Source organism: Acanthaster planci, linkage group LG02 (assembly GCF_054643075.1).
Source record: "Acanthaster planci isolate LZ-2023a linkage group LG02, COTS_SCS, whole genome shotgun sequence".
NCBI classification, from domain to species: Eukaryota; Metazoa; Echinodermata; class Asteroidea; order Valvatida; family Acanthasteridae; genus Acanthaster; species Acanthaster planci.
Window position 1 is genome coordinate 32,344,832 of NC_141778.1, and position 24,320 is coordinate 32,369,151.

Consider the following 24,320-nt stretch of genomic DNA (forward strand, 5'->3'; position numbering starts at 1 on the left):
AGGGTACGCCAAAGAAGGCCGAAAGTTGTTAGCATGCAAGTAGATGTGAGGTGTGATTGAAATATTTTCTAAAAATGATGAAAAATCAAACACATTTTGAAATAGAAAACCCAAGAGGCTTCTTACTTCATGAAGGGCTGCCAGGTATTTGTACGCCTTGCGGACTGATTCATCTTTTTTGGCATCCTACACAGAACACAAGAATTAAATGCAAAGAAACAACAGGCACTGAAGTTGCACTCCATCTTTTCAGATTAAATGTTAAAAATGTGAAATCCCTGCATCATCAAGACAAACAACACAAAAAGTTCAACAATTATATCCTGCCATTGCAGGGAGAACATTCAAGCTGCAAGATAAAACTGTGTAACATGAAAAACCATGCCTCTTTGGAACAAATATTTACACATGACGATGCATAATTACACTGAGTTGCACAAAACAAGCCATCAATACAATTCTTCGCAAATGTCACACTTAAGATAAGAAATACTGCAATCAGTTACAAAGAAAATCCTGGAGATGTGAAGTAAACATAAAGAATGTAACACTGGAACAATAATGAAGAGAGGTTTGCACAAACCTGGTTCTGCAGAGAGTAAAAGGAAGATTTCTATAACTAAATATTTCACCTTGAAGATAAGTTCATCTGTGACGGTAAAAGTTCGGTCCAGCTTCCCTGACATGTGGTTGATTTCCTTCTGAAGTGTCTTGGTGTCGACGAGAACCTACACAAAAGTCAAATCCAAACCAACAATCATACTGTGACATGCGTCTCATCCCATTTTGACCATTACTATGGCCATGTTACCCATTTTAGCCTTTGAGTCACTTCCAGTGTTGTAGTCGAGACCACCACAAGACCAGGCACAAAACAGGGGGAACAATGACAAAGGAATGCTTTTGTTGCAGTTCATTTGAATAGCTTGTGACTTGAATCTAGACTGGAGGTCTTGTGTTGGTCTTGTTCCGGTCTTGTGAAGGTCTTAAGTGGTCTCGACTACAACACTGGTCACTTCCATGGAAAAAACTAAAAACTAAAGAGAGATTTAACCTCTATAGCAAATGAACTCTCACCTAATTTGTGAATATCCCCCATCTGAAACTAGTACATGTTACTTTCATATTACATCTGGGAATACATCTTAGGTTATGGCAGCATTTATTGAAATTTCAACAACAGCTTTGGAAAGTTCTAACCTGTCATATAAATTCATTTCAGCAGAGGTAGTGTTTGGGAAACATCAAAATGTGCTCCATCATTGGGTCTTTATGAGTGTCATACATTCAAGGATATCATGGAAGCAGGAATGACACGTACACAGATATGCTTATTTACAACAAAGATCATTACCTTTTGGATTTCTTGTTTCTGCTTCTTGATGTTTGCCACTATTTCCAATATCCTCCGTGTGTAGGCTGACCGATTGACATCCTTGGTCATGCGCTCATACTCGGAGACCTACAACAAAACCAAAATTGAGGAAAATCAATCGTCAAATCACAGGATTACAGATCTTTCACTGCATTTCTTCTAACACTGAGTGATGGACAATGTCCACTGCTGGAAGACTGTAATAATCGAAAGATCGTAACACCACAGTTTTTTTGGGGAGGGGTTTCTAGCCATCTTTTCAATGATAAATCAGTCATATTACTATATACGCATACTTCTGGTTTAATGTTACATAATGCAATGAAGCCAATTTCGGATAAATAAATGGCGAGTACCTCACAGTGCACTGAGACCCTGTATAATGTTAACCAGAAATCTGCTGGATGTAATAAGACAGTTGATCCAATGGGTCAACTATCCCCGACGCCATGCCGTCTTAGTCGCAGCCTGCCAGTCACCACAGGATCCAACAGAAACACTGAGAACTGGCAGTTTATTCTGTTGATGTCGACTACCAAAGCAACAAGGTCCTGAACATCTCTACACCTGTTGCACCTTGCTGGGTTCAGCAACCTAAGGGCTGATGTCTGACAACTTTGATGGGTAGAAATAAAGTAAGCAATCCTACCAGTTGTTTGTGCAGTTCCTCCTTGCCCCTGGTTTCATCCACAACCTCTTTCATCCTGTCCCTCAACGCCTGAATATCCTCCAGCTTCTTCAGCGACTCACTCTACAAAACACAAACGTCCTTGTAAACAGAGCATCTACAGACTTGTAAACGGTGCTAGAGATTCTCTGCATGTGTGTAACTCTGGGCAGCTGACCCAGCCAAGCTTTCAAATAGGAGATTTATATTCCTCCCGCAGTAGAGTGAGCCTATGAATTTCCTCCTCACAACTGCTCAGTGCATCTACTATTCACCTTTTGAAATACGAAGCACAGTTTAAAGTTTGAAGATGTGACACAGACAGGAAAAAAAATTGGTCCTCAAATTCATGTAGGGGACCAGTTTGAAATACAAATTGCTCAACAGCACACAACTGAAGAAAACAATATTTAACTTAAGAAAAGCTTGTTTCTAAGATATTCAATGTGGCATGGCTTACCTCTTTGTTAGCATTCTGTTCCTTCAGTTTCCGGTATTCCTCGATGAGGGGAGCCCTGTGCTTCTCCCACTGCTTAGCTAGACTCACCAGACGTTGAGCACTCGACTCCACTACTCCCTGATGAGGAAAAACAAATACAGAGAATTATAAAACCTGTTTTATGCCACACATACTTTGGTCTTTTGGACAAAATACACTCACTGATGATTAATTTAAGCCGAGGTTCGCCTCAGCAACTTGTACTATCCCTGGTGAACTCTTTTACCAGGTTAATGACTTTGATCACAGCATGGTGCACCCGCAAACCCATTTCTCAAGCTTGCAAGTCATTTTTTCTTAGATCCAATCGACAGAAACTGCAAAGAAATGGGATTTCAAAATATCCCAACCTCAAGTCATTCACCAATTGACAACAGACAGGTTTCTGCCAAAATGGTACACAGCGGACTTGTTCTGTACATTATACAACGCAAATCACAGACCTCTGGTTGGGCTTCATGTTTTTTTATATCCACAGTTTTTATACCTGCAGTTTTGCTATGTTATTTTCAGCGTCAGGAAGAAGATCCATGGTTCTTTTCTTGACTTTGTACGTGTCCTCTTTCTCGGCATTTTGCCGTTCCTCAAGGTTCTTCTGTTCCTCCATCTGTTGAGAGCAGGGTTCAAACAGAAATAGTTGTGGTTATGACCTTTGACACCAGGGTCACTGCATTTTAATATTCATAGACAGATTTGGGAACTGTGTTTGCACACTTGCAAACAAGGCCAAAATAAATATTGCAACTACAGAATCATTTGGATGTATGACAACTACCATTGATAGATGAATGGCTTCAGAAAGTGTCAGAGCATACCTGTTCTTGTGCCAGGTAAAGTCTGCATGTGCATTTACTGAGGTGCCCCAAACCAACTTACCCTTCATTTAACAAGGGCTAAAATTGTGAAATTGTTTGGAAAGGTCAACTGAATTTCCTCAGCAATATAGTGTGAGTACCAGAAGGAATCCCTCGACTCACCTGCTGTATTCCGGCTGTGAATTTCTTCATGTCCAGCTCCAGCACGTCCATCTGATTGGTGAGTTGGGTCAGCTGATCCCGCAGGCCCTGCTGTTCCTCTTCTCTCTTCTGGCGCAGTTCCTCCTCCGTGTCTGCCTTGGGCACGCCCTCCCCAATGCCCATCTGAGAGATGGCCTTGTCGTCATCCTGAAGACACCCATAAGACGAATCATTCATTTCACATCACCAAACTTCATTTAACCAATCTTCATCTCGTCAGATAATTTGGACATTGGATAATACAGAGAGGCGAAGCCCTCACCTGAGCAAACTGTAGCTTAGAGGTGTGGGTGAACCGGGAGCCCTTGCCTTGCTGCTTGCTGGGAGTCCTGTCACTGAAGTTGCTGAGGAACTGCAGTAGATCCGCTGCCCCCACTGTGGTGGCTCCTCCTGCTTCAGCCTTCTGGACGTCCTGCTGCAGCTGACTGGCAATCTTCTTCTGTAGCCGCTCCTTCTTGCGGGCCTTGTACTCCTGTGAAGTTGGATCGACAGAATCGTCAGCCCGGAATGTCTCCCCTCATAAGGCATTGGTGAATCGGTCACACACACACAATGGGTCTGAGGGGAAACATGCCTGAGTGCTGAAAAAAGTGAGATTTTAACACACGCAGCATTGGTTAACACAGGAGGACTTAAGCAAAGTGTTGCCTTCTATTGTACATAGTCTATCCCATTTAGCCCCATTCTCCTTGAACTAGCAAAGCACATTGTTATAAAGTAAATTCAATACAAATGAAAGTCAAATGCACACTGCAATCAAAGTTCACCACATCCCTGAGGCAATACATTCCATATTTGACTTTTAGAACCATGTCTGTAAGGCCAAAACATGCTACAATTTTTGGCTAAATACAGGAAGTCCACAACACAGGGTAGGTTCGAGCGACAACCGTTTGCCGACCACTGATCAATTTTCCATGATAGCCTGTGCGCATATACAACATGGGTACCGGGCAAAATCGACTGGCGGTTGACAAACTTGTCCCATGGTTACCTGAGGTGTCAGTCTGGACTGCAGCCCCGCGCTGTTCCATTCTGCCTCCCACTCTTGCGCTGCTGTCACCTCAGCAGCATTGGTTTCAAGCAACGATGCTGCCGTGTCCTCGTGGCGCGACGGCTGCTGTGACACAAGCGGCAGGTCTTTAGAGTAGTAGCTTTTGACCTCTGCAATCAGGGACGACACACAAGTTATGGTTTACAACATGACTAAAATTAAAGTTAGGCCGTGTCAATATTACTTGGCCGTGTCTTGCAATTACACACAAGTCTACGGTAATGGCTGTAGCCACTTTCCACAGACACCTGTGCCACATCCAAATAATTTGGACACGACCTTAGAGCTACCTATATGAATCTGGAAGTCCCAAGGTAATGGCAAATGCACACTGACAGCTCCTGCACAAAATACATGGCGTTAATTTCATAGACCGGTCGAGTGCAGAAATTTGGCAAGCCAAGAATTAATTTGTTTAGTAAATATGGTCTGTCAACCAAACTGCCTTGCATTGGGTACATCTTGAGACTGGTTCCCCTCTTCTTTTTGGTCAGTGCCTACATTTCTCAAACAATGTTTTCTGTTGATCACAGTGCGTGAAATTTGTCGCCTTAATGGAAACAGTCCACAGATTTCGCGCACTGGGATTGGTCAGTGCGTTGCAAACTCTTGGAGGCACACTATTGTGAATCGTATGTATTGTTTTTGCAGTCTACACATGTATGTGTGTGTGCGTATCAGAGAACAATAAATTCCATACAGGAAAGAGAGAACTGAGGTACACTTTTGCTCACCTTTAGGAATTTTTCTTGACAGGTCATCCAGCCCACTGGGGACAGTGACCACAATACTGTGAAACAAATGTGTGCCACTAGCACCCTGGAATAATAAAGTAGGAGAGTGACCTTACACTTGTCTAGATACAATTCATAGGTACAAAACATTGCCACACCTATGACAGGTGTTATGGCAGTGAGGACATGAAATCAACGTTGATTTCAGACTTGAGTTGATTTAGTGCCTGGGATATGACGGGATTTGACATAATGAACCCAGGAAACCCACAGTTTCAGATCTGAAAGTTAAAGTGTAGCTGCAATGAATTTTTCTTGGACACAGTTTTTCTGCAACTTTGTACTCTTCTCCAAAGTATGAAAAGTTTTCAGCATCTCTCTGATTCATCAGTCTTCCAAACAGTATCACGGATATTCTGGGGGAATTCAAAAAAAGGCTGAAAATTGGGCACTAAAAAGGTGAAAAACATTAAAAATGACAAAAATGGGTCCCAATGAAAAACGAAGTGAATTTCAAAGAAATAGTTTTCTTCCTGGAAGTATTAAATTTTTGGATCATAAGAGTTAGTGGTCTTTCATGAGGCATCAAGGTTACATAAAGGTAAACCCGGCAAAACTGAGAAAATTAGATACAAATTTAGGTACAAAAATGTTAATTTTTTCATAAATATCCTTTGTCGTAAAATTGGCACTTCACTTCCCACTTCATTGATTCTTTTCCGAAGGTCTTTCTTGCACAAAAGCTATTAAATAGATTTGATAGCTTCTTGGCAATTTATTCACACACGAGGTCTTAGGAAAACGGCAATACAATTCCCTCACGTAGGTCACTACCAATATGTCTGCTAGAATAACTTTTTAGGCGACGACCACATGTGACTGTTGCACATGTGCAAACACAAACTAAATACACACGCAGTTTATGGGGACCAAACATACGCGATGTAAAAGCTAGCCCACTGTTTGAACATGAAAATATGGTTTTGTTTCCCTGTGCATTTATTCACTGTTTTCTCCTTTTGTGGGAAAATACACTTTGAAAGAGATATCTGCAAATTGAAATCAAAGGTACATACAGTATATGCCACAGATAACCAAGAGCTCACACAAAGTTTGTTCTTGCTTCCTTGTGTATTTGTCTATGTCTTTTCTGTTTCCTTCCCCAGAAAATCCGCTTAGAAAAATAAAATATGAATCAGGAATCATGCTATATTAAAAAAATGAATTTGAATGGAAGCATAATAAAACCTGTTTGATGGCTGATTAACTAGAATTCTTGAGCGACTACTCCCCAAGGCTGACGACAGATTTAAATGAATGAATAAATGAATGAATGGATTGTTTGAATTAGACTTATTTTGTGACTGACCGCTTGGAAAAAACTGAATGACACTTTTTGACATGTAATGTATATCTAAAGGCGCATTCCATTTAAAACAACTTAGCCTCACACTGTACTGAACAATTTTTAAAAAGTGAACTTGACCGGGAAAGCCGATATTAAGTAAAAATACAACTATTAAAGAAATTGCTTGGTCAGTTCCTGCTGGGCCAAAATTGTTCAGTGCTCAGCTAATTGTTGAAAGTGATCAAACTAATTGAATTTGGCTACAAATAACACTGTTATCTATGAATGCCACTGGCTGGCAGCTGTTATTTATTGCCATAGACTAATGTCTTACTCCAAGCCACAGCTGGTGGGTTCGAACACACATAGAACAATCCTGAGGGCACACTCACCTCCCTGTTCCACTGTTTTGGCGTCCGCCATCGTATCCCCCGCTTCTTACAGCATGGGGGAAGCCAGGGTGTCTGTACTTGATCAGCTATACTGGCCGCAATAGAACGATTCAGCAATGCTGATTTACCTGAAATTCATGGATTGCAAAAAAACTGCTAAAAACGTTTTGCTATTCAGTCTAGTGTGTAAACGCTGGGTTAAAAATGTTTCATTGTATATTTGGACATTATACTAATTGCTACAAAAAATCTAATATTGCCACTTTTTCTGGTCATAGAGACTTTTGTGGTGCTTGTTTCATTAACCACTTGCCTCCGGAATTCCCCGTACCGGATACCTTGGGTTTGTACACATAGCAAGGGTGCCCATAATCGGACAAAGGAGCTGGGCCTTGTAACAAGAGACTGTACTCGGAACAAAAGACCGAGCTGCTGGGAATTGCCATCATTTTTCAGCTGGCATTAGCTGAGGTAATCCGTCATTGTTTTGAAACAGTATACCACTGTTTGCGGCATTCAGTGCCCACGCATTACAGAGGTGAGATTGACCAATGATAAAGACAGCTGAAAACAGCTGAAAAAAGGCATAAAAAAGTTTTCTTCTGAAAAGGGCAAATGCACTAGAAGAACGATGGGTAAAAACAGAGTAGATATCAAAGGCTACTGAAGCTTTGAACTACGTGTACATGTACATCTACAGCCTCTATGTCATGCTAGGTTTGCAACAAATGATACTTGAAGACCAACACCTTCACAAATTCCCATTTACTCCTACATGTATACAGCAATTGTAGTAAAGTGCCTTGCATATGGACACAACTGCAATGGAAGCACATCTTTACCTAGCGGCTCATCTGAGGTGACTGCAGTGTCCTTGGGTAACTTCTCGACCAAGAACATCAGGACTCGCCTGATGTCAGCCTCGTTGGAGTAGAGAAAGGTCTGGTATCCCATCTCACCTTTGTATCCGAGAGACTAAACGAGCAAACATTGGGAAATCGGTGTAGAATATATCATGACAGACATTTGATAGATTTGTAATGACTCTTAACAAGTATTTGGCTAGATTGAGATGTGTAATGGAAAACAAATACCAGCAATGATATGTGGAAAATATTGCAAACTGAACCTGTTTTGTGAGTACAGATAGTCTTCAAATAGTGTAATCTTATCTAAGAAGAAACAGCTGAAAATCTGCTCAGTAATCTGACATGGAGATTGAACAGCGATCACACGCCTTTCTGGCTGACAGCCTACCTGATGCACAGCCATGCATTCACCCTGCTGTAAAAGGTGAAATTGGGCAATTATATGGTATCAGTTCAATGCCTGTTGTTTAGAAAAAAATGTGTGATTTGATAATGGCAAAGTATAAGTGTATGTTGGACATAATCGATGAATCTGAACGATTGCTCAACCCTTGCACGATGGTTATCTTCTTTCACAATTTGCCGATAATTCTACGATCAGCCAATCACTTTTCTATTGATTTGCAGTTGTGGAACATTGTTTCAAAATAGGGAAGTTAAATCACAGATTTCATATTGGATTTAACGACACAATCATGCAATAGTGCTGATCTATCATGCCCTACATATACATGTACAAAAGCAACCCACCACAAGAGCATTAGCCAGGTCTGTTCCCATGCGGAAGCGGGCGGACATGCCCGGAGGCAAAGCCAAGGGGAGGCTGGTGGAATCATCGATGATCTTCAGGCATCTGACTGTGGCTTCAATAATCAACTCGGTGGAGAACTGCCTCAAGCTGACAACATCCTCATCAATGTCACTGCACAGATCAGACAAACAATGGCTGCTCAGTGCTTGGAAACTCTGCGTACAAAACACTGAACGAATTCTACACATGGACATCACTCGACATCACTGTGTGATGCATGCACAGTGCACAATGTGGTTGGATCATTGTTGTCAAGATAATGAGAGGATGGTGTGTAAAACCTCAGATTTTTTCAGGAAACGGTCAGTCGGAAACGGTCTTTGCTCCCCCCAGGAGTTCTGCTTCTAATTTCCCGACTGACCATTAAAAGAATTAACCTTTTCAGCGCGACCCTCAAATTTTTACTGGCAAGTTAGAAAAACAAATTTAAACAAAAATTTCTAAATTTTTTACTACCATCCTCATGGAGAAAAGCATTTCATCTGTTAAAAAATGGGTACTACAGGTGTAACATTTGAGAAATGTGTCCAACTCTATGGCTTTTTATTTCTTTAACCCTACATGTAACTCCCCAGAGTGATTTACTAAGAACCATACCCATTCACACAAATTCCAACACCATATGGTAAACTGTGCACAAAACTGTTGGACAATTTAGGGGTACATTTCCCAGTGTCACAAGTTCACACACTTTACTGGTGTTCAATTCTGTGTGATTCGGGAAGGTTAGGTTTAAGTTATCTTAAGCAGGCATTTAAGGAGAGCTATTTAAGGAATAATGTATGTCACGGTGTCTGTCCACAGAGTGACAAACATGAAAACAGGCTGATTTTGCCATTTCTTGAGCAGACAACCTCAACAAAAATATATCTCTTCCGAGACAAGTTTTTACAATAAGAACTAACATCATATCTGTGTTTTTTCTATCAGACGACAAAACTACCATTTTATTTTAAGAAGTGCACATTTTTGTCCACTTTTTTGTAACATCTGTCACAACTATTTTTTCCTCTCAATGTGGAAGACTTATCTTATGAGTACATATACATTTACTACAAAACCAAATTAAACAAAATAACGAACAATTCAGTAGACAGTCAGTTCATTTTGCAGAAATGAAAGTGAGAAGACTGTCTGTCCCCAGATTATATGTGACCAGAGGTGTGAGTGGCCACTTAAAATTAAAGCTGAAAACAGCTAGCAAACAGCTAAAACATAAACGTTCCCATACTTTTGTTCAGACTAGGTGTACAAAAAAGGCTGAATTCTCACACCCCTGCATAACAAACATTGCATCTATCCATGTAACAAGCATTACTCATTGAGAAAAACTTACATAGTGTTCATTTTAGCTGAAGTTTAATAGTCTTTTTAACAAAAATGATTTTGAAGACTGAAAACAAACAAGTTTAGTTTGTGAATAATTCTGTCTTCATACTTTAATTAAAACGCCAGAAAAATGTCTGTCCAGTTACAAATATTACATTTTTCTTCTTGAAATAAATTTCAGTGTTATCTACACTGGAATTATTTTTATGACATAATCATTTTTTTTTCTGAAGTAAACTGAAAAGAGTATTTGATACATTGCAGGTAATTTTAAATTGTGTTTTGAATTTAATTTTCACATTTAAGAAACAAAGTGTCTGTCCATGTGACAAATGTTAAATCCTCAAATACTGCTCAATTTATCTATACCTTTACGGGGCAATAATCAGAAACAGAGAACACATGTAAGCAAAAAGTAATGTAATTTGTATTGAATGTCATGCAAATGTGTCTTGTAGTGTGGATAGACCCATTTATAACTTTGCCTACCAACATTCTCAACTTTTGAAAAAAAAAATTCTGTTATTTTCACGAGTTCTCTCCACGTTTCGTTACAGCGGTGGTAAAAACCCCTGCAGTGTAAATGCTACATGCATTTAATTAATGCTGCACTGGTGTCCGCCGCGCCGTGCCATTGCCATGGAAGGCATGATGGAATTGCGGCAACCAGTCTATTCATCCCGGCCCGCCGAAAGTTATTTAACAGCATCCTTTCACTGCAGTGTACACGCACGGAACTCCACAGCTGCACGTCGAAAAACAGCGAAGGTGCCAGAAATTTCTGCAAGTTGCTTCACAGAACTTCATCTCTTGTCGACGTATGTATTTTCTTTGTTCGTGAATTTAATTTGAGGTTGTATTGCTCGTACTTAAAGCGAGCGTGTTTCGCAAAATTACCTGCTGCGGCACGAGGTTTTATCGCCGCGCGCGTGACCCGCTAGAAGACGTGATACAGGCCCAGGCCTGCAGACATTTGTTTGCCATTTTCCCGTTGTGATCACCCGAATAGCATTATTCTAAAGAATTGTCCACTGTAGGTGTTTCACAAGAATAATTTATTAAGATAAGTTTTAATCACTTTTGTAGCATTTTTGGGGTAGCTTTCTTCCCCATTCAATCAGCACAAAAAAAACCAACTGACCAACAATAGGCCTACAACATATGCTAACGACATGACCGACCTTATTTTGGAAAGGCAGATTGTTTTGGGCCATGTAAACCATTGGTCATAATGGGTAAGTAAAGTCCGAAGCATTTACTTAGAAAACACTCAGGCAGCATTGATCTTTTCTTTCCTCCATTTTTGACCTAACTGGAAGCAGAATTTATGGAATGTATTGCTGCATTTAAAAACCCATAACGTTACGAACCCATAAAAAGTCGAGGGACTAGTAGTACCAGTTTAGTAGTTAGTCATGATACTATAGATAGCCCATGCAGGAAACGGACGATTCACACGAATACATGTAGTGACTTGCGGTTCTCAGTAGTTCAGAAATGTAGGCCTCGTGCGCAAACATATATGTTTGTAATTAAATTAACGTTGTTTCCCCTGATATCTTACCATCCAACTTGGCGAAATGTGTGGATAATTATATTATCAACTTCCTCCATGTTGCTGGAATCAGGCGCGGCAAGACCGAGAACAACCTTTGCAATTCGGCTGCTATGCTTTACGCTCACAGACTGTACATGTACGGTGTACATGTACCTGTACTGTACAGTACATGTTTGCAGCCGTGCTGAACGCAGCTAACGCATGAAGAGAGACTGGTTTTCAGACATGGGGCGGTGCCTGACTGGTCGGACAGGCAGTGTTAGACTCGATGACAGTCCGTCTTGCTCGCTTAGTATGTGGTTTTAGAAACAAATCGATAAAAATAACGAAGTTTAAAACCTTAAAACTTAAATATTAGCAACTGGAGATACACTTTTCATGATGAGTGGATGGGAACAACTTTTTCTTCCACAGCCTAGAGTTAAACTTTTCAAATTGACTCCCGTTGGAAAAAGTACATTCATATAATGTGCATGTACAAGAATACAATTACCTTTTAAAATAATTTGCCCACTTTTATTTTTAGGGTTGTTTTTTGCTTGTTGTTATCCACCCATATATTTAGTAAGTATTTAAATCATATATATCAATGCACTCAACCTGCCCGAGGGGAAAGCTATTTATCCGTGGAAATAATGTCCAAAGTTCTTAAAATCAATTTAGTTCTGGATACGAATGTAATTGTGTAATTAAATATTTATTATACATTACTGATTTATATTTTATAAAGTCATTTTTTTGCACAAATCATGTATTTCCTCGATGGAAATACCTCTTTATTGGGGTATTTAAATTTTGGTTGTTAAGTGGCATTAATTGTTAATTAAGATTGTTAAGTGGCATATGAGGAAAGATTATGCAGAGCAGACTGGAAGATCATTGAATGACTTTGACTTTGCCCCTGTCATTATTTTTGAATGTTCAGCAAGATAGTTACTCTGCCCCTTGCCAGACCTTTACAAACGGGTGTTTATTTCGGGGATCATGCATTTGTTGGAATTGAGTGTCGGTAATGCTGGGGAGTGGGGCGGGCCTTTTATCGAATGCCTGTTCCGAATGTACACCCGCCTTTATGTACGAGGATACGGCTTTCATATTTAAAAGGCAATTAAGGGAAAATGGCAAAAAAAGTATCATGTACACATTATCAATAATATGCCCCGAAGAACACAACTGGACGGCGCCTAAAATGCCTTGAGCGATCTTAATTTGAACGCGCGCGTAGCCCATAGTCGAGGTTGGTACGGGCAATTATTCTGATGTAGGAACTCGGCGCACCCATAAAGTTAACAAATCGGACTTACTGCGCATACCTCCTTGTGCTAGTTCGGGTCGCTCGGAAGTGTTCGGTTAGTGCCCGGAATCCGAGCACGCTGGAAAAATGAGACCGTTACTCTTGTCATGGCCAGAAAGCGGTAATTGGCCTGTATGTTGTAGACGAGGCAGTTCAAACTCCTGTATGGTGTACTATTTACGACAAACATTTTTCTCTCTCTCTTGACTCCCTCCGGGCGACGCAACCAGACGACGCGACGGCACGACGGCTCCCTTGCGTCGTGCCGTACCGTCGCCTTCTTGCCATTACTTTTGTACACACACGACGCGTCGCGTCACGTCGTGCGACGTGTCGTGCTGTCGCCCGTCGCGTCGTGCTGCCTTAGGTCCTTTCCATGTTGCACTTTTTGCCGCCTATACGTCGCCCCTTCCGTCGCCCGTCGCGTCGTACCGTCGTGCGTCACGTCGTACGTCGTGTCGTGCATCGCGACCCCCGTATACCTCACCTGAAGCACGACGCGACGCACGACGCGACGCGTCGCCCTTTGTTTCTTGGTATTTATAGAGGGCGCCTTTACTTTTTCTTTCATTTCCGGCCTCGTACTTGCATAGTAGGTACAGTCCACTAATTCAAGCCCCATTGAAAACAGTATTAGATCGGCTTTGTTCTAGGCCAAATAACATGCATACCAACATCCCTGGGATGCTGAAACACAAATAAAATTATTGTCTAGTCCCTAATCTTTCGATTTCTTTTCAATTTATTGTGGGTTAACCAATTACCTTTTTAATTATTCCCACAAAACAAAATCACCCTCGAAAAGTGATTTTTCCGAAGTCTGATTGCAGCCATCTTTCAAGTGGCAACCCTCAACCTTCTCGGGCACTTAGGACCATTTTTCAGTTGTAGTTGCCATTCTGCTCTCATAGGACAGCTCAATGACCCAGGCAGTTGATCCTGGCAACGATTTACACAATCTCACATTTCGGGGGCCAAACAATCTCCTCTTTTTCATGAAGAGTGAGTTGTTGAAGCAAAGGTTTGTTTTTTTAATCAAATGTGATTAGAAAGAGCGTCACGACCAACTATCAGCCTTGTCTCCAGGAAATAAATAACATGAGCCACAACGTTGTTTTAACTTTTCCTGCTCTAATTTTGATCCTCCTAATAATTATGTAATAGAATTGATTTTGCTCCCCCACTTTCTGAAATCCTAACTCCCCCAGAATTAGGTCATACAATTTGTGTGGGTTGCTTGGCAGCGCTTGTGGGAAGTTGGTAGCAGAACTTGCAACCAGTCACAAGAATCCTTGAGAAGGAGCTGATAACTTCCCTAGCCAGTGACCAGGCTCGGTAGTAACTCCCTAAACCCGTAGTGAAACTTGCAGCCGTACAATTGCTAGACAAATTGCCTGGAGAATTGGGAGTACTACTTAGAGATCAGAGCAGTTCCTACGTATGCCGATTTTCTCTTTTGCTCTTTTTTTCATTTTCTTAGTAAAATATGACAGAAATTAATCCTAATCGAGGAATGGATGAGATAAAAACAAGAACAAATCAACACCACAGAGTAAATAGCATGTACTTTGCAAGCACGGGAGACAAGAAAGAGACATTGAGGAAAACAGTAAAGGCGCCCTCTACTAACACCATGAAGCAAAGGGCAACAGCACGCGTCGCGTCGTGCGTCGCGTCATGCTTCTGGGGACGTAATAGGCGATGCAATGCACGACACGACGCACGACGGTACGACGCGACGGCCGACGGAAGGGGCGACGTTTAGGCGGCAAAAAATGCAACATGGAAAGGACCTGAGACAGCACGACGCGACGGGCGACAGCACGACGCGACGCACGACGCGACACGTCATGTGTGTACAAACGTAATGGCAAGAAGGCGACGGTGCGACCCAACGGCACGACGCAAGGGAGCCGTCGTGCCGTCGCGTCGTGTAGTTGCGTCGCCTGGAGGGAGGCTAAAGAGAGAGAGAAATGTTTGTCGTAAATAGTACACCATACTCCTGTGTCCTTCCTCTATGCTTGTTCGTAGGTCTGCACGTGACGCTGGCTGCACGTGAGCCGGGAATGGGACTGGATTAGTGTATATAAGTTCGCGCTCGGTCGCTGCCGTGTTCCCAACTTCTGACCCCTAAACAAAATCCATATGAAATCCATAAGTAATACACTTTCTGTGAACCCTCAGGAAAAATATACGTTAACCACAGGTGCCCGCCAGAAGTTTCATCCTAATTTGTACACTAGGAGCAGCCTCAGCCGCAAGGTACACCGCTCCTGTTAAACAGCACGCGACGTTTGCTTCTTTCTTTGTTTCTATCTTTCTGTTTTTGCCTGAGGCCTGTTTGTCCCCGTCCTTGATATACATGTACATGTACAGTAGTTCTCAGTCTCTTGTCATTTGGACTACAAAATAATGCACCTGCAGCGCTGCTCGATTCAGAAGAATAGACCCAGTTTGAATATGCATGCATGTGCAGAAATGATGGGCAAGGCGACACAGCGTGAACAGCACTGAAAATGTTCAAGGGGGTAGGCCAACGGTCATTTCTCGCAAAGTTTCCGTGACATTTCAGCTTTTCTCCAGAAAAACCTCTGAAATCGTCACAGCTATTACCACGATGCAAGGGGTGATGGCTTTGTATGACAACAGAATACAAAAGTAACGAACAGGGAGCGACAGCACGCCAGGATGCAATCGTCGCGTGTCGCTGCGTTAAGTCGATCGCTTCGCGTGTTGAGGAGGCGTCGCCGTAAGGCGTATACATGTACTGTGTATAATACATGCACACATAAAAAAATGTACAATTAAATCATTTTTGTATGGCGTTCAACAGATCATGAGTAGGCCTGCAGCGCCCTTGAATCCAGGGTTTGTTGCGAAAGCAGAGAAACTACTGGCCCACCTTAAGGAGTGTGTCAAAGAATTCGAAGGAGACCCTACCGCCTTGTTGGCTGTTACTGACAAGTACTGCTACGAGAATTGTAGCATGATGCACGTGGGAGACAAGAAAGGTGCGTGGTCACATCAGTACACTTTAGATGTAAACTGGGGAAGTCTGAACATCAAGATTGTAGGGAAAAGTATAAAGTTAGTTCGTCTGTGACAGTTTAACAGAAAGATAGTGTAATTCGACAACCTGGGGCCAATTTCATAGAGCTGCTTAAGCACAGAATTTGCTTAAGCACGAAAAAATCTTATTTAAAAAACAAAGGTTACCAGCTCAAACTCAGTGATACAAAAGACGGGTAAATACCATTCCAAAATAATACACATCACAAGAAGTTTTTGCTGGCAACCTGATTTGTCAAACAAGGTTTTTTCACGCTTAAACAAATTTTTCGCTTAAGCAGCGCTTAACGTACTGCGATGGTACAACGCTCGTGGGCAGCACAGTACGCGCGCGTATATGCCTCTTCGACCAATAGGGTGTCATGATTTGCCAAGGCACGCGTGCGTCAAGCTGAAGAATGTGCAAGTACGAGTGCGGTGCCACTTCAGTCCGGGCGTTAGCTAATCGGATCAGTCTATGGGGATTCTCCCGGTAACTCCCAGTAACTCCCGGATGTCCACGCAGCCCCATAGTCCTGTCTAAACCACTGATATCCAGACATTCACCCATTGCAACCACAATCTGTTTTCGTTGACACTTGCTTCTCATCTTCTTTGTCCGTCATATCCTCTTTGACATCAAACATCATTATGCCAAAACCATTGATCTGCATGTTACATACAGCAATCACAATACGTATTATTCCCATGCATAGAGCTAGAGCGCAAATTTCTCATTCTCCGAGCGGAGAAAATTTGACACCGTCCTAGGCAAACATTTTCAATCGATGTGCATGTTTGTGGAACATTCGAAATCAGAATGAAAATCAAATTATGTACTCTTAATATAACGCGCATCGGGTAGCGATAAAACCCGAATAAAAAGTCGAGGCAAAATTATCTGCAGCTCATACTCGCACGCGTTTGCGTTGTTTACGCAGAGCAAAATGAAACGTAGACAAATTTTTTGGAAGAAGTATTCACCTGATGGAGTGTCCCAAGTACTGCGTTTGTTCCACCTACAGTATACCTTACAGCAAGCCATAATCCCTTGATGAAGGTGCCTTGCACCGAAAGCTTGGGACACACCATCCGGCGAGCACCTCCTCAATTTTTCTCTACGCTTCTTTGACGCTCTTCAGTACTACGCAGAGCAAAATAAACGCTCATTTATATCACTTGCCGGAGGACGGCAGTTTCTTGGAGCTGTTTTCAAAACGCTAAACATAAATTACATGGGAATATGCAACATCTCTTAACTATACCCTGCAGAGCGGCAGTTGATTGAATAATTGTTGATTTCTTTATTTTTAATAAATGCTGTAAAAGGTGTAATTGTATGGAAAATTGTCAACGAGTTGGCTCCTAAGACTTGCTTAGAGCTGGGCACATACTGTGGCTACTCGGCGGTCTTGATGGCGAGTGCCTTACCTGCTGAAAGCCGCTACATCACCGTTGAAGCCGAGGAGGGGAGCGAGAATGTTGCCCGGCAGTTCATTAAACTAGCTGGAGCCGACGTGAGTGAGAAGGTAATGCTGGATATAGTGTGTGTGCGTTGATGTCAGATTTTTGCCTTTTTTATTTCTAGCTCCTAATATGAGAGACTTCCGCGTTCGCTGCTTAGATTAGACAACTCACCCCGCGTTTTAGACCTAATATCCACCAAAGTTCCCGTTTCAATTTAACCGGATTTTTGGGGTGCATGGGTTTGACAGTAGGGTGGATTAGAAGGGCTTTACATAGGGGAGTGATCCTAAGATCCATTCTCATCTCCCTGGATCTACGCCGGATTGTCTGTTGGTCTCTGAACAAAATATTGCGATACCGGTACCTTCCGTTCATTTGTGTGTGGTGAGGTGTACAGGAACTGGAGCTATCCTAGCACTTAAAGACTGGCATTGAGTCAACCACCACGCTCCATCTGGCGCCTGACCTGATCGTTGCTGCTTCGTTTGCGCATTTATTTTGTATAAAGCTCTTGCTTTTCTGTTTTACACAGATCACACTTATTGGTGGGATGTCAAACGATGTGATACCAAAGCTGCGAGAGGATTTCTCCGTGGACACCTTGGATTTTGTCTTCATCGATCACTGGAAAAAGCTGTATCTGAGGGACCTGAAACTCCTGGAGTCCCACGGCCTACTGAGGAAGGGAACCGTCATCCTGGCAGACAATGTCGTATACCCTGGGGTTCCAGATTACCTGGAGTACGTGCAGAGCTCGGAGAAATACCAGACGGAGCTGATCCACTCGACAGTTGAGTATTCCGACATCGAAGATGCCTTGGCGAAGTCGGTTTATCTTGGATAAAAAGAAACACGGAGACATATATAGGTTTTTGCGTAAATATCATTTACGAGGAGTAGCACAGTTTGATGGCCTGTGTGTGTCATGTTTGGGAAAGTGAAAAATAATTACATGGAGAAAGCGGTGATAAGGATTTCACACGTCGCCAGCACACCCTGTCGCTGTTCGTGCTAATTACTGACCGATGTCTGATGGGAAAAAGAGTAATTTAAAAAGCTGCAATACGAATACGTCCTTCGACCGTATAACGGCAGGAATGGACCGGGCATTATTCACTCCAAACCAGGAGAGTTTAGTATATAAATTATTCGACTTTTATGTCAATGTTTGTTCTCTGGCTGTGGGAACTGAATGTGATGTTTTTAAACAGATACATGCTGCTATATAATCGGCAAAGAGCATCTTTTATCAGCATTTAACATGATAATTAATATACATTACTTGAAAGCAGGCACTTTTTATTTTTTATTTGTTTCATTTATGTAACCAACAGCAGTTAACTGCAATTTACGGGGATTTAGAAAAAATAAAATTAAAATATCAAATATACATGACTATGGGCATTAATGAACTTGAAATATCTAAAACATTTTCAATATTAATGTACACATTGTAAAGACACACCAAAACATGAGTCTTGTAAAAAAAAAAACTCTAGGATAAAAGCAACAGGAATCAACTCCAACCAATCTGTTACAAAGGATAAAACTGTAAATGCCAGTACGGAAGCAGTTTAGTGAGCAGTTAATTTCCTTCCCTAAAGGGGCATAAGAAAAACGCTCTGAATAATTAAATGAAAAGTGAGAAATCGCCTCGAAATAAAATAGATAATAATTGAGAGGAAAATTCATCGTATCGTCTGTTTTTTGCTTTTATGATAAGAAGGGACTTAAACCCTGCGGTGCATGGTCCCTGCACTAACCGCAATATACCAAAGGTGAATCCGCCAGTGACCGGTGCAGCCATCGCATTTCACTCATATGTTTACCTAATGGTATTACAGAAGTGCACTTTGGACATGGCTTTAAAAAATCCCTCTCATGGCCAGGACGGATCGTTAATTGCTTTTCCAAGGAAGGTTAGGGGTAATTATCATATGCGGGAGTGGTTAACTGCAAGTTCGATCAATTTAGTTTACACTCACAAACTTCAGTGCCAAGGTAAATGTCGGGCTTTACTTTCCTATTATACAAACATTCTCTAAGAAAAGGAAAATACTACTTAAAGACTCGAACTCTTGGCTTGTTAATTCTTAGTGTAATGCTCTTTCAACAGAGCTACCATGCAAGCCAGCCATAGGAATGGTTTTGTTGTTTCATAATACTTAAAAGTTCGTGGACCCCATCTATGATAATTGCCCCAACCTTCCTAGACGAAAAACGCATGCGCAACGGTTAAGATACACGTAGGCCCATTTTATTGTAATTACCCATAACCCTGCTAGGAAAAAAATTACGCGGGCGGATTAGTATTTCGTCTACAGGTGTGTTTCACAATTTCGAGAGTAGGCCTAATCTACCCAGGCGAAATAGGAATTCGCCTGAGAGGCTTAGTAATGCACCCGGTAATGTTCTAACTACGCTTCCGTAGTAGATACAGGTTAAAGTTGAAAATGGTATCAGGTACCTCTTGACACGGCAGGCATTCATGTACAGCGATGGAATATGTCGACGCCTCAGTTGGTGCTTAAACTCTTATGAAGTGTACGTCTAACTTATTAATCTGTATTGGTAAAGCGAAGAGTTACTGTAATTCAGTTTCGAGTCACAGGTATGTATATTGCTCTTTGAATAATTATTAAATTAATTGCGGTAGCATTATCGCACATTTACATGTATTTCAGTTTATTCATTTTGGGGGGTGCAGTACCTGAGGTTTTGGAAAGAAAAGAACCCTTGGACTCCATGTTTCAGACTTGTTTTGTCCGTCGTCCGTTGGAGCATAAAGAAGCACAAATTAACTGCCCTTCTTGGCTTAGTTTAAGAGCAAAAAAAAAGATAAATTGCTTCGCCGTTTTCAAAATGATCGTCTTTCAACCCATGTTTGTCATCGAATTCTCTTGTAAGGATTAACAATAGCAACAAACGTGGGCATGTCGGAAGAGCCTGTTTTAAAGAGGAATTATGTGAACAAAGGCAGTGCTCTGCTTGACTACCTCATGGAGCACACCGCAGAAGTCGACGGAGACGCTGCTGCTCTGCTGGACACTACCGATAGGTACTGCTACCAGGAGGGTAATCAAATGATGCACATCGGAGATAAGAAAGGTACGATGCATTGCAGTGTTGTTCGACCACATCCCTCAACGTTGAAAGTTTTCATCAGGACGCGAGAAAACCATTTTTTGTGCTGTGCAGAGTTCAGCAAAAAGTCTGCTGAGTTAATTAGAGAGGACTTTTTTCCTGTATGTTACATAATATCGTCACCCCACGGTGGCAAACTTGAAGAGTTTCGTTTCGCTCTGTTTAATTATCATAGGGGCCATCGTACGCAAGCTAGTCCAAGAGTTGGCCCCGAACACGTGCCTAGAGCTGGGCACATTCTGCGGCTACTCAGCAGTGTTACTAGCAAGTGTCTTACGCCCTGGAAGCCGGTACATCACCGTTGAGGCTGATAAAGAGCACGAAAAAATTGCCCGGCAGTTCGTGAAACTAGCTGGCGCCGACGTGAGTGGAAAGGTATGCAGAATGGGGTTTTGGTGTGTAGATCATGGTCAATAAATTGTAGATTTTTTTGTCACCGATAGCGGAATTGATCTATAACTGTTTCCGTGTTGGCCATGCACTTTAGACAACCCTAGGGTATTTTGAGGTTAGGCTCAGATTTTGCATTTCCAGTGTCCTTTGTATCATGCAAGTGGACAATATTTCCACTAACTGCGTTGGCGCAATAATTTCGACCATGGCAGCTCATGTTGGCTGTTTTCTGCAAAAAATGGACGCTCATACTTTATTTCATTAGTACTCTATCCTTCCGCTAAAAAGTGAGTCGATTTCCCAACAATGACAAAATTTAAAGAGGTTGAAAGTGCATGTATGGGCTTGAATTCAGGCTGTACTTTTCATGTTGTTAGTTTGCTGTTTATTTCTTTAAATCACACACAAATTGTCATGCAAATTGTTGTGATGCCTTTCATACACATCATAACAAACACGTGACATAGGCCTAATTCAAATCTAAACCGACGTGAAGCCAGTACACACGGAGATGATTGGACATTGGTTATCTTGTGGCTAGCTTTTGCAACAAATTCGTCCAGACCCCCCCCATTTTTTTTTGCTGGGTTTTCTTTTCTTTTCTTTTTTTTTCGTGCTACAGAATTTTTAAAATATTTTTTCAAAGATCACAATTGTTGGCAGGAGTTCAGAGAACGTCATACCAAAGCTGCGAGAGGATTTCTCCGTGGACACCTTGGATTTTGTCTTCATTGACCACTGGAAAAATTTGTACACGAGGGACCTGAAACTCCTGGAGTCCCACGGCCTACTGAGGAAGGGAACCGTCATCGTGGCAGACAATATCATTTTCCCTGGGGCTCCAGATTACCTGGAGTACGTGCAGAGCTCGGAGAAATACCAGACGGAGCTGATCCACTCTACATTTGAGTATTCTGACAGGGAAGATGCCGTGGCAAAGTCAGTTTATATGGGATAGAAAAGAAATCACGGAGATGGGGGTTTATGTGTGAATTTCAATAGCCAGACTCCTGAGGTTAATCAAGGTATTTTAATTTGAATCACCTCTCTCACTGATTTTGTATATCATTACATTACATTAATCACAATTATTTATTCATCGTGGTAATTTGTATGTATTTATGATGTGTGCCAGTAATAATAAAGCCACCAAAGGTAACAAAACATTGAAAGCATTGCCTGAGGCAGGAATTAACAAAACCAGAACAAACAACAGAATACAAAAGGGAACACATGTATATGTCGGAGACCGCAAAGTAGTGAAGCTATAATGAGTTATTGATTGAATTCATCGAACTTTATAACTTGGGAATATGAAAGCACATGTAGGCTAAATATTTCTGTACGAGGAATTCTTCCACAGCGTATTAATATGTAAACAAAGTTATGACTATCCAATGTAATACACCAGTTCTTCCGTCTCTCTAGCTATCTGAAACGCTCGATTCAATCAGCTAGCGGCCGCAATACCTGACATCATTCCCTTGGGGACATCTGTCACTTGTTCTGTGGCAGGGAGTGGGAGCTGCGAGCGACTTACTTGAACTCTTTATTTTACTGTATTGGTCCTCAATATTGACAACGTCCTGACTGTATAGTTCTGGAGGCTGGAATAAAACATATGTAAGTTCACCCGAGTCCACTTAAGTCTGTCTCCCAAGAAGAGTAGAGCTCTTCTGCCCCTGGTGGCGAGCGACCGTAGCCATCACACCCGGGTCGCCACTCGCAGCAAGGCTCCCGACATATACAAGAAATGAAAGGTGTTATTAATGAATGTAAAATATATATCGAGCAACAGCTGAGCAATGTAATTCAAATGCAATTTCATTTATTTTTTATTTATTTTTTATTCCAGGTAGAAGAACGTAATTTTTCACATGCAGGACAGTGTATTAAGTGTATTTGAACAAACAAACATTGATTCATAATTTCATGCAATCCATAAGGAACATAGTTTGAAATCAATTAATCAATGAAAAGTACCAACAAAGAATCCCACTTATAATAAAATGAGCCCATTTTTTCCGTTACACATAAAATCATATTTCTCAGTTGACAAATAACTCTTTAAATCCTTTCTCAAGACAACGAAGGAGGGCATTCCGCCAGTCATTCTCATTTTATAAATACAGCATCGGCAAATTAACAAAATTAAGTTTAATACATTGTCTGCAAAGTCATTTCTACTAAATAGAATTGCTTTTAGATTTCACTTTTTCAATGTACAATGCAGTTCATATATAAAATATATTGGAAAATTACTTGCGCTTCCAACCCGTTACCCGAAACGTTTGAACCTGTAGCTTTGTATGAGCGATATAGTATGGTGACCCTGGAGAGACATCGCCAATCGTCAATATCGACGTCAATATTTGCGACCAAATTTACGACCCACTCTTCGGTCGCGAATATTGACACCAAATTCACGACTCGCTGTCAGGTCGCGAATATTTGCGACCAGAACTCACGACTTGCTCTTCAGTTGCGAATATTGACGCCAACATTTGCGTATCACTGGTCGCAACATTGCCGCGATTTTTTTTCCTGCAGGCTTGGCGGAAATGAAGCGTTCACGCGCTCGCGCAATGACCTACATTTTTCGGCTTGATCTCAAGTCGTTTTTCGGCTAGGCAGTTTTTGCACAACGCGGGGGGGACGTTGAAACCATGATGTGTCTAATTCAAGCCCCATTGAAAACAGTGTAAAATCAGCACTGTTCAGGACCCAATAGCATGCACGCCAACATCCCTGAGATTTCTGAAACACAAATGAAATTCTTGTCTGGTCACTAATCTTTCAATTTCTTTTCAGTTTTTAGGGGGTTAACCAATAACATTTTTAATTATTCCCAGAAAACAAAATCACCCCCTTAAAAAGTGATTTTTCCGAAGTCTGATTGCAGCCATTTTTCAAGTGGCAACCCTCAACTTTCTCGGGCACTTAGGACCATTTTTCAATCGTAGTTTTTAGCCATTTTGCTCTCATATGAAAGCTCATCAAAGACCCAGGGAGTTGATCCCAGCAACGATTTACACAATCTCACCATTTTGGGGGCCAAACAATCTCCTTTTTCAAAAGATACTGTGGAAGGGGGCACTTTTAATGCTAATGAGCAGGTCAGAAATTCTCACTTGAATTAGTGGTCTGCACCCAGAGCGGCGCTATACTAAAGCTATACAATCTGTGGTACAGACTCTCAGTACATGTATCACTGAGATGACGAGCACGTTACACATGCACATGTACTTGCATGTTGTTGCGAAGTGGTTCGGGGAAAAGTTAACTTTCTAAAGGTGAACATATCGTTTTACAACTGTCTAGT

The 24,320-nt window shown here is 41.6% G+C and overlaps 3 protein-coding genes across 5 annotated transcripts in view; 2 read left to right on the top strand and 1 right to left on the bottom strand.

The window, feature by feature from the left end:
* The window catches only part of ccdc22 (coiled-coil domain containing 22), a 13,642-nt gene extending 1,824 nt beyond the window's left edge, over positions 1–11,818 (bottom strand). Inside the window, exons 1-14 of the mRNA XM_022230745.2 lie at positions 11,659–11,818; positions 8,705–8,876; positions 7,928–8,060; positions 7,086–7,213; positions 5,346–5,430; positions 4,552–4,721; positions 3,820–4,029; positions 3,519–3,704; positions 3,029–3,148; positions 2,503–2,619; positions 2,025–2,126; positions 1,355–1,462; positions 633–728; positions 127–186 (exon numbers count right to left, since the gene is read on the bottom strand). Coding sequence (XP_022086437.2) covers positions 127–186; positions 633–728; positions 1,355–1,462; positions 2,025–2,126; positions 2,503–2,619; positions 3,029–3,148; positions 3,519–3,704; positions 3,820–4,029; positions 4,552–4,721; positions 5,346–5,430; positions 7,086–7,213; positions 7,928–8,060; positions 8,705–8,876; positions 11,659–11,801 — 1,830 coding nt within the window. The 5' untranslated portion in view covers positions 11,802–11,818. The remainder of the gene's footprint in view (positions 1–126; positions 187–632; positions 729–1,354; positions 1,463–2,024; positions 2,127–2,502; positions 2,620–3,028; positions 3,149–3,518; positions 3,705–3,819; positions 4,030–4,551; positions 4,722–5,345; positions 5,431–7,085; positions 7,214–7,927; positions 8,061–8,704; positions 8,877–11,658) is intronic.
* LOC110976994 (catechol O-methyltransferase-like) lies at positions 10,762–19,133 on the top strand. 2 transcript variants are annotated; one of them, XM_022230749.2, is made up of 4 exons: positions 10,762–10,912; positions 15,780–15,957; positions 17,324–17,523; positions 17,994–19,129. In XM_022230749.2, the coding sequence occupies exons 2-4, from the start codon at positions 15,783–15,785 to the stop codon at positions 18,303–18,305; spliced, it is 687 nt and encodes a 228-aa protein (XP_022086441.2). In that variant the 5' UTR covers positions 10,762–10,912; positions 15,780–15,782; the 3' UTR covers positions 18,306–19,129. The 2 variants fall into 2 exon arrangements, with proteins under 2 accessions (XP_022086441.2, XP_086989595.1); XM_087133469.1 differs by lacking the exon at positions 10,762–10,912 and adding an exon at positions 11,018–11,329 and having other exon boundaries at positions 17,994–19,133.
* Positions 19,134–19,670: 537 nt separating this feature from the next.
* LOC110976995 (catechol O-methyltransferase-like) lies at positions 19,671–22,630 on the top strand. 2 transcript variants are annotated; one of them, XM_022230751.2, is made up of 4 exons: positions 19,671–19,785; positions 20,369–20,569; positions 20,781–20,980; positions 21,645–22,630. In XM_022230751.2, exons 2-4 carry the CDS (start codon positions 20,395–20,397, stop codon positions 21,954–21,956), a joined length of 687 nt encoding a protein of 228 aa, XP_022086443.2. In that variant the 5' UTR covers positions 19,671–19,785; positions 20,369–20,394; the 3' UTR covers positions 21,957–22,630. The 2 variants fall into 2 exon arrangements, with proteins under 2 accessions (XP_022086443.2, XP_022086442.2); XM_022230750.2 differs by lacking the exon at positions 19,671–19,785 and adding an exon at positions 19,792–20,072.
* Positions 22,631–24,320: the final 1,690 nt, after the last annotated feature.